At 45.4% G+C, this 17,226-nt stretch overlaps 1 protein-coding gene and 1 long non-coding RNA gene across 4 annotated transcripts in view; one reads left to right on the top strand and one right to left on the bottom strand.

Annotated features, from left to right (window-relative positions):
• Positions 1-735: 735 nt before the first annotated feature.
• RALGPS2 (Ral GEF with PH domain and SH3 binding motif 2) overlaps positions 736-17,226 on the bottom strand; it is a 338,606-nt gene continuing 322,115 nt past the window's right edge. The window contains exon 24 of one of the 3 annotated variants that reach the window (XM_073216813.1): positions 736-1,095. In XM_073216813.1, coding sequence (XP_073072914.1) covers positions 922-1,095 — 174 coding nt within the window. In that variant the 3' untranslated portion in view covers positions 736-921. Of the gene's footprint in view, positions 1,096-11,493; positions 11,681-17,226 lie in introns of those variants that run through there. The other 2 variants (XM_073216812.1, XM_073216814.1) reach the window with 2 other exon arrangements.
• On the top strand, positions 2,181-7,965 carry LOC140844296 (uncharacterized). Its single transcript, XR_012122450.1, has 3 exons — positions 2,181-2,724; positions 5,290-5,454; positions 6,851-7,965. It is a non-coding gene; the product is annotated as an uncharacterized lncRNA (long non-coding RNA).

Here is a 17,226-nt window from a genome sequence, read left to right as displayed (position 1 = left end):
ACAGGAGCCAAACCAGGGGGTTCTTGGGCCAAGCCTTGACCATTTGGGCATTAATTAGAACAGATTGAGCCAGAGAAAGAATGTGCATTCATTATAATACTTAGAAAACTTCAAGGGATACAGAGAAGTGGTTAAAGACCAAAAGAAGTGTGACTACAGTAGGATACATGAACTTGTACTGACTTTAGTATGTGAGGCAATTCTTGTCAACAAGCCTTCTGCATCCTCTATTAAGCATATAACTGTTTGGAGAACAGACTGGTGTTGCCACGGGAGGTGGGATGGGGTAGGGTGGTGGTGGTGGACTAGGTGAAGGGAGAAAATTTAATTAGTGAGAATGTCTGATATCCTGAGTTGGGTGATGGTTACATGATACACATGTCAAGATTCATCAAGCTGTATGCTAAGATTTGCACATTTTATTCCCTGTACCTCAATTTATAAAAAAGGAAAAAAATTATATATACATTTATAAAGGATAGATATGTGCTTGTTTCTACCTGTGAAAATAAGAAAGAATCAATACAGAGAATTCTGAATCAGCCCATTTGGGAATAAGCAGGCACTGTTCCAGGACAGGGCTTCTCAGTCCTGGGGTCACACAGGACAAATGAGCAAAGGGTCCCCCTGTGTTCCCAGTGGTCCTAGAGAGAAGCAGTGAACACAGACTCGGAGCCCCCTCTCGCGGGATGAAAAGGAGACGGCTCCGCTAAGTTACAATACAACACCAGCGAGAGCTGCACATTTTTAATAATGCTGAGAGACCAGGTCAATACATCACAATGACAGGACAATGGGTTATGCAATGCTGGCCAGGCGAGACATGAATTCATCTCATTTCAGGGAGAAAATTCAATGCTGTAAGACCAAAAACCTTTCCAAAAGGTATGGACTTTAAAAGTCTTATTGAAATAACAAAATTTAATTATAAAAAGGAAACTCCCCGTATTTCCTTTCTTTCCCTCGGACTTTGCAGCGGAGCCTCACATCCTGGCCCAGAATCAATTCTTCAACCTCCTCCCTCAGACTTTGTAACGCCAGCAGTTTGAGGTGGTTCCTTTTCTTCTTCTGGTCTGGTAAGATTCTTAAAAATCCCTAGGAGGGTAAAAATAGTATTTGGTAAAATCACTAAAATTCTAAGAAGGTGTCAAAATTGGCACCCTAGGAAGGTATGGAATTTAGGATAAGAAACAAAGTGAAACCCACAGTATTAGCACTTTTATAACAGGTTTTGATGTAAAGGTATTAAAAAGCTTTGGAATCATGATGTTTTGTGTATTTAATACATTTGGAGTTTTTAAGAAGATCTGCTGTATTAAATTAGTGAATTTAATTAAGTGTTTGGAGGCACTTCTTTAAGTTTGCAATCAATGTTAAATGCTTGTGAAAATCCAATGTGCTAAATTCATGAATTTAAAACACAAACAAACCGTATTTTTTAGAACAGTTTTAAGTTCACAGGGGAACTGAGTGGAAAGTAGAGAGCTCCCAAATACACCTTGCCCCTACTCACACACAGCTTCCCCCGCTATCAACATCCTGCACCAGATGGGACACCTGTCACAGTCAATGAACCTACAGTGACACGTCATTGTCACCCAAAGTCCATAGTTTACATTAGGGTTCACTCTGGGTGGTGTACATTTTATGGGTTCTGACGAATGTATACGGACACATATCCGCCATTATAGTGTCATACAGAATAACTGCACTGCCTTAGAAATCCTCCACTGACTCATTCCTCCCTCCCCCCGAGCTCCGGGCAACCACGGATCTTTTCACTGTCTCTATAGTTTTGCCTTTTCCAGAATGTCAGTTTGGCTTCCTTAGCTTAGTGACACACATTTAAGATCCCTCCATGTCTCTTCACGTCTGGATGGCTCCTTTATTTTTTCTTTCAGTAGTGAATCATGCTCCATTGCCTGGATGTGCCACGATTTGTTTATTCATTCACCTACTGAAGGATATCCTGGTTGCTTCCAAGTTTTGAAATTATGAATAAAACTACTAATTAATATCTGTATATGGTTTTGTGTGGACATAGGTTTCCAACTCCTTTGAGTCAATACCAAGGAGTGGGGATTGCTGGACGTATTTTGAGACTGTTTAGTTTTGTAAGATGCTGCCAAACTGTCTTCCAAAGTGGCTGTACCATTTTGCACTCTGACCAGCAATTAATGAGAGTCCCTGTTGCTCCACATCTTGTCAGCACTTGATGCTGTCACTGTTCTGGATTTTGGCCATTCTAATAGGTGTGTGGTATCTCATTGTGGTTTACAGTTAATTTTTTATTTATTAGCTTTGTTAGTAGTGTGTGAATAACGCATGTTGATAGTATAAGGAGTGATGTTACTATACATTCATAAGATTAGTCACTGGGCATTAAAGCAGGTATAAGTAGCAGTCAGCATTCCTCTCTCTACCCAGAGGCCCTTCAGACTTGAAATAGCCATCAGGGCCTTAATACGCAGGTGTGGGTGAAGGGTGGCGAGAAAGGGCCAAAATGCTCTCTGTGTAATAGAAGGATTTAGGGAGGAGTGTCAAGGGCAGAGGGAGTCTGTCAATGTTGGAGAGAGAGGGGGATAAGGAGATACAGCAGGAGAACAAAGCCCAGGATGATTGAAATGGCTAAAGAAAAATTTAGAAATGGGCAGGTTTTCCTGTGATGCGGCGAGCATTGCTGTGATGTGAGCCTTCTCCATTCCTACACATTGGCTACTCTGGGTGAGTGTTTTCTGTGCACCCAGTTAAAGTGACTGAGTTTGAAGCTTGGGTCCGTGTCAGGTAGAGAGAGGGAGCTTCTCTGGGCAGGGGGAGTGAGTGAGACGGAGAGCCTGGTGGCAGCAGCCTTAAGTCCTTTACTTAATGTGGGCTCCCTCCGGGCGAGGGCTGCCTGGGGATTCTGTGGCGGGGTGGCGGTGAGAGGGGCAGGGGTGGTATGTGACGTGTGGTACAGAAGGGTGCTGGAGCTGGCCCTTACCAGTGTGCAAGCTGACTGCTCAGTTTTCAGCAAAATTTGTGAGTTGGTTATTAAACTATCGGTAGGTTGAAATCTGCCCTGAGGTATGCACACCATGGAAGCTGGCACAAATGCCCAAGTCGGCGACTTTCCCGGCTCGGCCTGCAGGACTTGTTAAACATTTACCTGCATGCCTGCACGCAAGACCAGCCCTCACCTGGCTCCTGGCCACTCCAGGCTCAGCTCCTCTCACTGCCTATTTTTCACACACCACAAATGCCAGAAGATTCACAGCTCCTGTCCCCTGGCTTCTGCACACGCTGCCCACCCCCTTTTGCTGGCTCCTTTCCATTCTTCAAAATCCAACTCCAATATCACGTCCTGGGGAGACTCCATCCAGGGCTGCTGCCAGCTTACACATCGCCTTGAAACCATGAGGAAAAGGTGTCTAGATACCGTGGGGTTCTCCCCTCCCACCTCCCCTCCCACCCTTTGCCCTTTGCCCTCAAGATGAGCTGTGGATTCACTCATTTCCGAGGCAGGCGAGGCTGCTGGGGCCAGGCCCTCTCTAAGCTTCTGCAGACTGGCCTCCAGGGTGGGTTCAGTCTCTAAGGTCAGTCTTGGTGGGAGCAGGTGGAAGGTGATGCCATGGAAATCACAGGGAGGATGCCTCAGGGCTTCCTGGAGGAGATGAGGGGGGTGCAGCAGGAGCCGGGTGACTGACTACGACCAGCACTGACAGAGCAGGTGCCCTGAGGAGCGCTGAGGCCTGGAGCCCCTCCCACCACACAGGGGCAGTCACGCTGGCCTGTGGTCCCCTTCAGCTGGGGTGGGATGAATGGAACCTGCAGTGCGAACTGGTCCCCAGGCCGCCAGAACGGCTCCTTGGTGTTAAGCACCAGGCCCAGGCTGTGGCCACTTGCTGTCTGTACCTCTGCCCACAGTCAGAGCCACTTTCCAACCTTGGGACTTGTCAGCAGAAAATGGTGGCTTGAGTGAAAAATTTAAACTGCAAGAGAAAATTTTCAGGGCTGCAGAGGGAAGAGCTGTCTTGGGCTTTTACAAGGGTCGCTATTGGCCAAAGATGATGCTGTTTCAGGGTGTTCAAACGCCTCCCTGCCTCTGCTCCACCAGCTCTCGTTGGGGGAAAGGGTGGCAGGAGATGAACAAATGGGAAGAAGCCAGCTGAGCCACCTTGGGAACTTGCCGGAAATAGAGCCGGCCCCCTGGGAGAATGTGGGTCACGGAGGGCAGCTGCAGTGAGAGGGAAAGGCAGGCGGGAGAGCCAGGTGGGCTGACAGAGAGTGTTCCCCAACACTATTTCTTACTCTTTCATGTGAGAAACGCATCAGAAACACTATTTACTTCAGAATTCTAAATGTCACTTAAAAATCTTTACTGACAATTACTGTCTAATACACAGATAGGGCACTATCTCCATCGCCAGCAGGAGACTGCTTAGAGTGGAGTGGAAGGGTGTGAGTCCAGGAGGGTAGGTCGCCCCATGTCCCCCACAGCCGAACATCCTGCCCTCGGGGCCTCTTCCCACTCTGGGCCTTCCGGTTGCGAGGTGCCCTTCAGCTGCTTTACCTCTCTGGTTTTGGATTTTCCAGAGTGGCCAAGATTTCTTTTCCTGGAAAGCAGAGTCCGGTTTTCCTGAACCTCTGGTGCCCAAGCAGGCCTGCCATTGCTTTCCTGGGAACTGCTCCAGGGGGTTTGACTCGGTAGCTTGCTGAAACCCTTTAGCTCAAAAGAATCCATCTCTGAGCCAGGTGTGCCTGCCAGGAAAGACCTGGAAATATGAAATTATTCTTTAGCAGGTTTGCTCTGAGGGCTGAACTCAACTACAGTGGACCCTTGAACAAATGGGAACGAACCGCGTGGGTCCACTTATATGTGGATTTTTTTCAAAAACTATACTGGAAAAATTTTCAGAGATTTGTGACACATTTGGAAAAAGTTTCTTCTCTCTAGCTTACTTTATTGTTAAGGATACAGTATGTACACATACACAAAATAGGTGTTAATCAGTTGTTTATGTTATTGGTAAGCTTTCTGATTAACAGTTGGCTATTTGTAGTTTAGTTTTTGGGGAGCCAAAAGTTATATGCAGATTTCTGACTGTGTGAGGGGTCGACACTCCACCCCTCACATTGTTCAAAGGTCAGCTGTAAATAGTTTTGTTTTAGAGGATCATGCTGAGCCCTCATTATTCTTACTATTCTGTCCTGAGAAACTCAAGCATCATCTATTTCCTTGCGTCTTCTTTCTCCTTCTATTTCTGACTAAGACAGGTGCTAAAATGATGGAATTCCCTTTATGACTTGCAGGCATGGTGTCATCTCTCGATGCTGACTGTGCTCGTGACAGGTTACAACCCAGCAAACAGCGGCTGGGCACCTCCTGTGGGTCAGTGCATGTAGAGCAATATAGAGGCACCATCTCATGTGATCGTCTCCACAGTCTAGTGAGGAAGGGAAAGTACTACTTTCCAGGTGAGAAAAGAGAGGCTCACCGGCTTATGAAGCTGGTTGCACAGCTCATAAGCGGTGGAAGTGGGATTTGAACTCAAGTCTGTCAGACTCAGGGATGCAATGCTGCCTTCTTGTGACTGGCAAATTCAGTCTGATTCTAAAGTTCAGGTCTAACATGGACTAGTCTTTGGACACAGACAAACCTTACAATAGGGGTTTCCTTTTGAGAAAGTAGGAAAATACCATCCCTGGAACATTTCTATCAACTCACTATCAAAAGGTTAAAGTTAGTGTAACGTTTAACAGCTACTGACAGACATGGAGCTTCTGCCTTGTTTTCTCTTTATAACCTAGGTTTCCCCACTGCCACTTGCCTAGTATTTTTTGAATCTAAAGTCAATGCTTTTAGAGGTAAAACCAGTAAAAAAAAAAAAAATCATCAATTCATGTGATTCAAATTAATAATAGACATTAAGAATTGAAAAGCCTTCACTATCTTTACAACTCCATCTCCCCAGCCCCAACCAAAATCCTTGTCTGAATTTTCCCCTCACTTCATGGTCCAGCTTAAATAATGTCACCTCCTCCAAGAAGCCTTTTCTGATTTCTCATCTGGAAATCATCGTTCCTATACTCCCATAGCACTTTATTTGCATCTCTTGTCATTGTTTCCCAGGCATTGTGATTATTTGTCTATATATGTACTTGTTTTTTTCTGATGCAGGAACTATGTATAATTTTCCCTATCTGCCTGACACTATGACTTAACCTAATATCTGGCACATTGCAGGTGCCTGTTAAGTTTGTTGAGCTCAGCTATGTGACTTCCTGCTCTTTGTAAGGACAACGTCTGTCTCAGGACTCCACACTACAGCTGTAGGAGAATCTGAGTAGGGAGTTCTGGGGTGGGGGCAGTACTTCCCCCATTCCCCACCCTCCCACCCCCACAACCCACCTCTGCCTCTCTTGGGAGGGGGTTGGTGAAGATGCACCCCTGGCCCTGCATGAGAGGAGAGAGGCCCAGGGGCCCGCTCTGGGTCAGACTGAATGCAAGGATCAGCTAAGGATGACTCCAGATCTGCCAGAGACACGCCTCTCCTAAAGTCATTCTACCTCAGAGAAGCTTCTCCCAGATCTGGCTTGGATGCATAGTCTTAGGATGTGAGTCAGGAGACAGGTTCCCCCACTGATTACATTCTGGAAAGGCAGCCCCTACTTCCCAGGTCTGGTTACAGCAGAAGGGACTAGGGAATTCAATTTCCCCTGAAGAGGTGAAGCCCACTTATACCGAATCTGCTTTCTCTCTGTAGGAGGTTGATTGTAGTAAGACTGCCTACCCCTTGGGTAACTTGTCTTAAACCTGACAGAGGTGAGGTTCCCACTTCATATCTCTTGGTTTCCTCTCCCTCCTTTTCAGAAAGCAAGACTGGAAAATGGAGGTGGGATTTTAGATGGCTGACAGTCTCCATTTCTTTGTGGGCAACTGCCCAGCGCAGCCTCTGGATCCAGGCCCCAGCCCAGTGAAGAAAGGGGGCGAGGGGCAAGCACAGCAGAGCCCGGGCTCCTGGGTCTTCCACACACCAGCTGCGTGGTTCCTCCTGATCCCTCTGCACCCCGCTCTCACCACCGGCAAAGGGGGGTACACCCCTCTTCTCTCCCAGCCCTGCCAGGAGGTTAAATTAGAATGCAGATGGTGCAGACGACAACTTTTGGAGCACAAAATCCAACCCCAAACACATATAAAAATACTTTGAAAATTTGTAAAGAGCTGAAAATATGTTAAGGGATCGATATTATCCATTCATCTCTTAACTCATTTATTGGGTGCCTGTGAAACGTTAGGCAGTGTGAGTGGTGCTGGGGCACAAAGATGAGAGCTCATAATCCTCAAGGAAGTCAGATAGCAGTGCGGGTGACAAACAAACTGACAAAAAGAATTACCAACACTAGACAAAAACACAGGCGCACGGGAGCCTGAAAGAGATGGGTGCTGAGAAGCCTGTAGAGAAGACTCCTTGGAGATGGAGGCCCTAGCAGAATCCTGAGCGGCAGGACTTTACTGTAGGAAAACGGTCAGGATGGCGAGGGAAGGGCCCTGGAGCAGGGCGGCAGCAGCACAAGCAAAGGCTCGGAGTCCGGGAGACAATGGTACTTCCGGGACCTTTCAGCTGTTGTAGGTGGTGAGCGGGAAGTGTGCAGGGCGAGGGCTGTGAAGGTGGGCAGATGGGGTCATGGAGGACAGTGTAAGACATGCAAGGACCTGGACATGTGCCTGGAAACTAAGGACGTCACCGAGTTCTAAGCAGGTGAGCGGGTTTGGGGTAGAGGGCAGGGCGCGTGGCTGCAGAGTGCCCTGCCATCTGAGGCCGCCTCATGCCCCAGCCTCCGGGGCAGGAGCCCCCGGAGCAGCCAGCTCTATCAGCATGGAGCAGGATGATGGGAGGCCCAAATTAAGGCAGCAGAGGACAGGCGCCTGCTTGGACAGATAAAGCAGTTGAAGTATTAAGGAAGCAGAACAGAGAGGCTTAGTATGCAACCGGATGAACGGAATCAGGCAAGGCAGGAGGCGGGGTGACTGGGGGAGGGTGGCCATTTCTAGAACTGGGAATGCAGGAGGAAGTCAGGGTGGAGAAGGCGGCGAATTCTGTTTTGGGCATCCTGAGCTTCTCTGCTTTTAAGTGGGATATAGCTTTCTTCCCCTTTATAATAACTCTTTTCATTGCAATTTGCTGTGTTGACCCCCCCCACCAAAAAATCAGAACACATGGAAAAAATATGGAAGTGAATAAAAATTCCTCTTAATTCTGCTACTCAGAGATAGCCAATTAACATATTGGTGAATGTTTTTCCAAACCTTTTTTCTGTGATATGTAATTTTTAAAAACATAACTAGGAATAGAGTATAATATTGTTTTTAAAACTTTTGATGCTCAGCCATATCCCCAGATCAATACAATCAGAACCACTGGGGCTGGGGACCAGGCACGAGTGTTTTCTAAAGCTTCCTGGATGATTCTTAACGCTTGGCCTGTGTTGAGAACCAGCACCCAGAGACAAGCTGGTAGAGTGCATGGTGTTCCCGAGGGCTCCAGAAAGAGCCAAAATCTATGCAATACAAAGAGTCAGTGACCATAAGATATTTTGGATTTCTACCCAATGGAATTAGACCAAAAGATGATTCAAAGAACTGAGGAAAAGACAGTTATTTGTAGATATTCTGCTCAAACCTACTGGATGCTTTGCCTTGGATGAGCCACGTCAGGGGTGAACGAATGCATCAGGACCTCAGGACTTGGCTCTGCAGCTGGTCATTAGCACGGGAGATGTTTCACAAGCAAGGTTAACTTTGGGTACTCGCAAGATAAGGGATTATAAACTGTTGGAACACGCATTCACCTTCCTAGAGAAAGAAAAGGTGGTGAGGAGGGAAAAGAGTGCCTCCAATTCACGTTAGAGCTTCGAGTCCAAGAATTGTAAACCTGGACAGGCTGCCAAATTTCACTCTAAATATATTCCAGTGATCTCATGTTTTCATATGAAGTGGAATAAAAAAGGCGTTTTTATTCATCTTGGATGACAGCATCTTGAGCTTTTATGGAGCATCATAGAAATATTAGTTTAACCAAGAGCTGTAGTCAATAGCTCAACCACTTAAAATCACCACAATAGGCCCATTAAACACGCTGAGTGACAATTATTTATCTTCTTGCAAGTTGGACCCACAAGTATATTCCTGAATATCAGCAGCAAACCCCCACTCCGTCGGGAAAAGTGTCCCATCAAAGATTCTCCGAGGAGAGCCAAGAGAGGCTTTGGAGGGAGCAGTACATATTTTGAGGTGATTAACATTTCAGTTTTGGCCTCTTCATCTGCACGGGCTTCATCTGTTACTCGTTTTCCTTTTGGCCAAAGACACCACATCCAATGTCCCGAAGGAGAAGGCTAGAAAATTTTCTGAGAGCCCCTGCAGGAGAAGCCCAGGGAGAGGGCAAATGTAACCCCTCTCCTTTTATGGCCATTCAAATGGAGAGACAGAGGGAGAAAGAGAGAGAGAGAGAGAGAGAGAGAGAGAGAGAGAGAGAGAGAGATCATCGCATTCCCCTGACATCTGTGGAGCCTGTGTGCTCCTCAGCCCGGAGCTGAACACAACTGATCCCAAAACTGGGGACTCTCTGTGACTGCTGGGGCGACAGGACCGTTCAGTGCCCCTCTATCCACTGAGCTTGCTTCACCCCCTCTGGAGTCTGCGCTGCTGCCTTGTCTGAGCATAAATCAAGCAGCAGGGTAGCTCGGAAACATGACGAATGCCTTGGCTGGCTCCTGCTTGAAAGGACAGGGAGGGAGGAGAGGGAATGTGAAGTAACGAGGCCTTGGCTGGAAGCGCGGCCAGCATTTAGTGTTCCTGGAGTGGGCCCCAGCTGCTCAGACAGGAGCTGCCAGGGGAGGCTTCCCTGGGGACAGCCCCCGGGCTCCATGCTCCGAGGAGGAGGGAGCTTTGGTGTCTGTCAAGGCCATTATTCAGACATTCTTGGACACTTCTGAGCCCTCATGTGAGCACAGAGACAAGGGGCTCGGGGGAGGCTTTGCCTCAGTTGGAAGGGCCCTGCCCAGCCCTGCTGTGCATGCCGGTGTTTTCCCAGGGAGCTCTCCTAGAGGCGGGGTGCAAGCCTGCCAACCCCTTCTGAGGATGCAGTTCAAGGGTGCCTCCAGCCCTCAGGTTTGGGGGACTGCTCAGCGCTGGAGTTGTTACAGTCTCCCTTTCTCTATTTCCTAGTTTCCCTCATTTAACTAGCTGCCGGTGTCTCTGGCCCCCAGGGATTGCTCAGTAGGTAGAGCTGGGGGCCCTAGGTGCCTCCCTGCTGCCCGCCCTGCCGGGCCCAGTGCATGGCACAGGACCCACTGCGGGTGGCTCTGCTGTGTCCAGGCTCCTCCTCCATCATGTGCCACACTCATGACCTCCCACAACAGGGTTTGTGCTTCAGTCTAGAGAGTCTTTTTGTTTTATTTTGTTCTTGATAGTCAGGAAGAAATGATTCCGATTGATACAGACATGAGAATCCAGGCACTTGCCTACAGTGGGGGGCCTGGAGAGATGCTGCTTTGGAGAAGAGCTTTGGTAGGAATCTGGCCTCAGCTGCAACAGGCTCTCAGCACGTGTCTGTCAGGAGGGCTGCCTCCCTAAAACTGTTAGTCATGTTAAAAGTCACTCCTCTCTCCAAACCTCAACACTTAAAGGCATTTTTAAAATTGAAGTGTCTTTTTTTAAAGGGAAGAAGCACTGTGACACCCTCACTGGAAGAAGACAGGCCATCCTACCCTCCCATCCCCAAAGTCCCCTCCTGAACACAGCGTGAATCCTCCAAGTGGGCTGGTGGAGCGATTAGCTGTCCGCGGGGCAGGGGCAGATCACCAAGTCAGGGCCTCTGTCCAGGGGTTTCCTGTCACCTAAGCCACACTAATGCAAATCCATTTCTCATTAAGGAGAAAATAAAACTCACAAGTGACATAAACTGAAAAATGTTCTTTGGGAGCAAGTTATTTCCATTTAAAGCTAAGCACATGACAGCTGGTGACTTTTATGGAAAGTAAAATTTGCTGGGCTGACTTAGTATCAAACCACTTGAGAATTTGTGTTTTTAATTTTCCGTTTTGGAGAAAGACAGTGCTTTGGAGTCCAGAAGAGCAGATGAAGAATGGAAAGGTTTGGTCCTGTCTCTAATTGTGGCCTTAAAAGACCCTAGACAATCCTCAGCAAATCATGTTCCAATACCTAGGTACATTAATTTCCTTTACCCTTTACTTGAGGCTCATTTAGTAAGCTGGTTTGAAAACAGACCTTTCTGTCCCACTGTTCATTTGGGCTCTGTACCAAAACAGTTATACATGTACTAAAATCCCTTTACCGTTTCCCCATTTCGTAGAAAATATCTGGTATGAAAGAACCCAGTGCTATCAGCTGAATGTTTGTGTCCTTCCCAAATTCATATTTTGAAACTCTAACTCCCAGTGTGACAGTAGTGGGAGGAATAGCCTTTGGGGGGTAATTAGGTTTAGATGAGGTCATAAGGGTGGGGCCCCCATGATGGGATTAGTGCCCTTTTAAGAAGAGAAAGAGACCAGAGTGTGCTGTCTCTCCACCACGTGAGCACACAGCAAGAACACAGCAGTCTTCAAGCCAGAAAGGGAGCACTCTCACCAGAAACAGAATTTACTGGCATCTTGATCTTGGACTTCCCAGCCTCTAGACCTGAAAGAGGTAAATGTATGTTGTTTAAGCCACTCAGGCTATATTTTGTTATGGCAACCCAAGCAGACTTAGACAGTATTCAAGTAAGCTGGAAGGTGCTCTGTTATCATGAACTCAAGGGGGTGAGCTATCTGCAAACCTGAGGTGCATCAGACATGAAAAGAAAAACCACATGAGACCAGACTCTCTATGCAGTCAAGTCTGTTTTGGACCAGCAGGAATTCAGTTCTCTTTCCCTCCAGAATCTTCTGGTAATTTTAGAATCTGTAACACATTTGTTGTCTGTATGCGCAATAGAGAGCATCTCCAGAATTTGGGGACATGGTCAGAAGGTGTCAGGTGTTGAAAGAAGCTAGTAGAATATTTACAATATAATTCATATCAACCATCTGCTGATGCAACCTATCCTAGGGGAGGTTCTGAAAATGTATTGCTAAAGATTTCATGGTTTGCTACATCAAGATTAGACAACCCAAAGTTTAGCAAAAGATTGAACTACATAAAGTACTGACCAATTAAATTGTAATAATCTATGTCATTTGAAGAAAATTAAATAGGTAGGCATGAAAGATCTAGTAGAGAGCCTAGAAAAAGTGATGAAGAGTTAAGAATCTTGTTACTGTTTATCCAGGAGTATTCAAGGGAATGATAGAGAAGGCATTCTAGGCTCAACCACAATCTGAGCCACACACCCTTCAACCCCCTATCCCCGATTCCTGCTTTACAGACAATTTTCATGTAGTTTGATGTTCTGTTATCAGGTGCATCACACTGAGAAATGTCTTGTCTTCTTGGGGAATTGACCCCTTTATCGTTATGTAATGCCTTTCTTTATCACTAATAACTTTCCTTGCTTTGAAGTCTGCTCTGTCTGAAGCTAACATAGCTGCTCCTGCTTTCTTTTGAGTAGGGTTGGTATGGTATATTTTTCTCCATCCATTTATGTTTAATCTATATATGTCTTTATATTTAAAGTGGATTCTTACTGACAACATGTGGGTCATTTTTTAACTTACTGTGATCTCTGTCTCTTTTTTTTATTGTAAATGTTAGTTTTTATAGTGAATTTTAATTCCTATGTTTTCTTTTATACTTGATATGACAGATTATTTTTTTAATTTTTTAATTTTTTAATTTTGGTATCATTCATCTACAATTACATGAAGAACATTATGTTTACTAGGCTCCCCCCTTCACAAAGTCCCCCCCACATACCCCTTCATAGTCACTGTCCATCAGTGTAGTAAGATGCTATAAAATCACTACTTGTCTTCTCTGTCTTGCACAGCCTTCCCCATGCCCCCTCCACACTATACATGCTAATCGTAATACCCCCTTTCTTTTTCCCCACCCTTGTCCCTCCCTTCCCACCCACCCTCCCCTGTCCCTTTCCCTTTGGTAACTATTAGTCCATTTGTGAGTTCTGTGATTCTGCTGCTGTTTTGTTCCTTCAGTTTTCCTTTGTTCTTATACTCCACATATGAGTGAAATCATTTGGTACTTGTCTTTCTCTGCCTGGCTTATTTCACTGAGCATAATACCCTCTAGCTCCATCCATGTTGTTGCAAATGGTAGGATGTGATCTCTGTCTTTTAACTGGTGTATTTAGACCACTGACATTCACTGACTGATACCTCTGGATCAATATCTGCCATATTTGTTACTGTTCTCTATATGTGTTGCTGTTGTTCTTCGATCCTATTTCTATCTTCACTCTTTTTCTGCCTTTTGCGGTTTTTAACTGAGCATTTTATTATTCCATTTTTTCTTCCTTCTTAGCATATCAATTATGCTTTTTTTAAAAAAAACCTTTTTTTAGACATTGCCCTGGAGTTTGCAATATACATTTACAATTAATATAAGTCCACTTTCAAATAACACTATACCACTTGACAAGGAGTGTGAATACCTTACAATAAAAAAACTCCCAATTCTTCCCTTCCACCCCCCATCCCTTGTATCACTGCCATCATTCATGTCACTTACATGTATGCATATATAAGCACATACATAAAATATATACATAAGCATACATAGTCAAATACACAGTTGCTATTGTTATTTTTCAACAATTTTGTAAGATTAAGAGTAAGAAAAATAAAATTTACCTTCATTTATTTCTTCTTTGATGCTCTTCCTTGCTTTATATAGATTTGAGTTTCTGACATGTAATTTTTCTTCTCTCTAAAGAACTGAACTTACAGCTTTTCTTGCAAGGCAAGTATACTGGCAACAAATTCCTTTAATTTTGTTTGTCTGAGAACATTTTTTCTCCTTCACTTTTGAAGTTAATCTCTCAGCATACAGAATTCCAGGCTGGTGGTTTTTCTCTCTCAACACTTAATTTTGCTCTCTTCTCTTCTTGCTTACATTATTTTTGTGGAGAAATCAGACGTAATTCTTATTTTTGCTCCTGTATAGGTAGGTATGTTTTTCCTCTGGTTCCTTTCAGGAATTTTTTCTTCATCTTTGATTTCTTTTGTAATCTGAAAATGGTGTTAGGTACAGTTCTTTGGTGTTTAACCTGCTTGGTGTTCTCTGAACCTCCTGGATCTGTGGTTTGGTGTCTAGCATTAATTTAGGGACATTTTCAGTTTTTATTGTTTTGAATATTTTTCTGTTCCTTTTTCTCTTTCTTCTGCTTCTGGTATTCCAATTTCACATATGATACCTTTTGTAGTTGTCCCACAGATCTGGGATATTCTGTTCTTAAATCTTTTTTTTCTCTTTTGCTCTGAAATTTTAGAGGTTTCTATTGACATATTCTCTAGCACTGAGATCTTTCCTCAGCCGTGTCCAGTCTACCGATGAGCCCATCACAGGCATTCTTCATTTCTGTTAGTGTTTTTTATCTCTAACATTTCTTTTTGTTCTTAGGGTCTCCACCTCTGCTTACACTGTCCTTCTGTTCTTGCATGCTGTCTACACTACCCATTAGAGCCCTTAGCATATTCATCTTAGTTGTTTTAAATCCCTGGCCTGATCATTCCAACATCCCTGCCATGTCTGGTTCTGATGCTTGCCCTGTCTCTCCAAATTGTGTTTTTTGCCTGTTAGTATGACTTGTCATTTTTTTCTTGGTAGCTGGACCTGATGTTCTGGGTAAAAGGAACTGCTGCAAATAGGCCCACAGTAATGTGGTGGTGAGGTGTCAGGGGAGAGGACAGGCTCTACAGTCCTACGATTAGTGAGCCTCTGGACTGTGAACTTCACAGGTGGTTCTGTTTTTTTCTTTCCCCTGAGGTGGAACAGGATGGCTGGAGTGGGCTGAGTTGGGTACTTCCCCTCCCCCAAGTCAGTCAGGCTCCAGGAATATCCTGGCAGGTCGGGTGCCCCCCTGAGGGCAGGCCTTATTGAGAACAGACTGCTGTGGCATATTTCAACAGGGCCCCTCTACATCCCCTGCTGGAAGCATGAGGGAATTGTTCTTGGATCTTTACTGTGAGAACCCGATCAAGCTCCTGGAGGTAAAATATCACAAAATGGTGGGGTCCCCCTATGACTAGGTTCCCTGGAGCTTTAATTCTCAGTTGTCCACATTGAGCCTCCCACAGTCCATCCATTATGGTACAGGTTTTCCCGCCTGGCACTGATTCCTGGGGTGGTCTCTGGCCCGGTAAGCCATGACTCCCTGTATTCACCTCTCCAATCTTGAGGGCAGCCATTTGCCCCTCTCTTATGGATCCTAGAAAGTTGTTGAATTTTCAGTCTATTCAATTTTTAACTTATTGTTAGGATAGAGCAGTGACTTCCAAGTTCCTTATTGCTGAACTGGAAACAAATGATTTTCTCAACATGAATTCAGTGTCCCTGGTGCACAGCAGAGACAGGTGGCCTGGGTATGTAACTAGAAAGGTATGTCCCTCATTTTAAGTCAGTTCAACTGACATTCTAGTTTTACATCAGTCTACTGTGACTTTGGTTCATAGGATTCCATCCCATGGTGCCTGGTCAACCTTGAGTGGACTGATTACATGACATTTCTGAAACCTGAAAGTTAAGGCCAGATGTAGACACAGGCCTGTACCAAGGCACACAGATGTCCTTTGATGCTTGGCTTGATCAGGCAGCCAGCCACGGAACAGCACAATCTGGCCAATCCACACCCACAGCTATTGTGGTTCCCATTTGTTGCTAAGTTACCTCGTATATGTTTTGTTTTCCTTCTATAACTCCTTCCTCCCCACTTCTCCCTTAAATTGTGAGGTTTTCTGTAGCAGGAACATTATCCCTTGTTCTTCATTCATTAACTAAATTGTATTTGAACCACAGGGACACTCAGTACATGATTGACTTTATAAGCAAAGATAGCGAAAAGGTGAGAGGTACAAATATAAGTTATTTTCTTTGGAATCCATCTGTAAAAAGCATAATTAAAACAAGTGGAAAGGTTCTGTGACTTGGTGTTCCATTTCTGTGTGAAGTGACTCCCCACACCCTCCTGCTTTCTTTGGTGAGGAGCAAGAAATTCCATCTACCACACCTTTCCAGATCCGGTCCTATGGCTTTTGTTTTCATTCAATCTGTCATTTACTTGTGATGAAGTAAGATGGTATTTGGGCTTGATTAGAGCTTGCAGTGTTTACATTTACACCCAATTACATAGTTCTGCATAATGACTATAGCAAATCACCATTAGGAAAACTGCAATCCTCACAAGCATCCTGTGACAAAACCCTGCTGAATTTGAGTCAGAGCAACAGCAGTACTAGGCTTACTGGGGGGCCTGGGGCGAGACCCTGGGACAAGGCGCATGTGCAGGGAAGGGGCTTTCACCAGGTGCACAAGAGGCAGGATTTAGGTTGCAACACCGGCTAGGTGTGTGAGTTTGAGCAAGACCTTCCAACCAAGACACTGTTTTCTCATTTACCACAATGTGGATAACAATTCCTACCTCGCAGGACTGATGTGAGGATTGTGTAACTTGACTTCTGTTGAATGCACAGCACAGTATCTGGACACACAGAGATGGATAAACGTTCATCCCTCCTCTCCTTCTATGTCCAGGGCCAAGGAAGATAGAATGAGTGAGGCCAGGTGTGAAGGGCCCTTCCAGTATTCTCAGGACTTAACCTCTATAGCTGGGGTTCAAAAGCATCCTGGATTCCCACCTAGGGGCTCTGTTATAGCCTGGCTCCAGGATGTAGTATAAACACAAAGGGAGAACAGTCTGCATGTACAACAGTATAAAACAAGGACCTACGAAGTCATGCTTTCCTGCCAGAATGGAAGAATTTCTGACACTTGTGTTAGAAAGTTGCCTCTGTCCAGCTTACCCTTTGGGAAGCCCTAGAGAGGGAGCGTACTTGAAATCTGCTTGATTGCACTGTTCAGCTGTTTGCCAGTGTCTAACATTTCAGAGAGAGCAAAACAGCCACTTTCCACAGCGGGCAAGTCTTCACAGAGTCCCTAACACTTGTGAGGTGTTCGTTCCAGCTGTCCAAGGAAGCAGAATTGGCAAACTGGCGACTCACATCTGCTAAGTGCTCACTAGTGCCAGCCCCTATGCTTTGCATTTTTCATGCATTATCTCATTCAACCTTGCA

The sequence above is a fragment of the Manis javanica genome, chromosome 11 (assembly GCF_040802235.1).
Source record: "Manis javanica isolate MJ-LG chromosome 11, MJ_LKY, whole genome shotgun sequence".
In the NCBI taxonomy this organism is placed as follows: Eukaryota; Metazoa; Chordata; class Mammalia; order Pholidota; family Manidae; genus Manis; species Manis javanica.
Note: the sequence above shows the minus strand (reverse complement) of the source record. Positions and strands in the feature narration are given on the sequence as shown.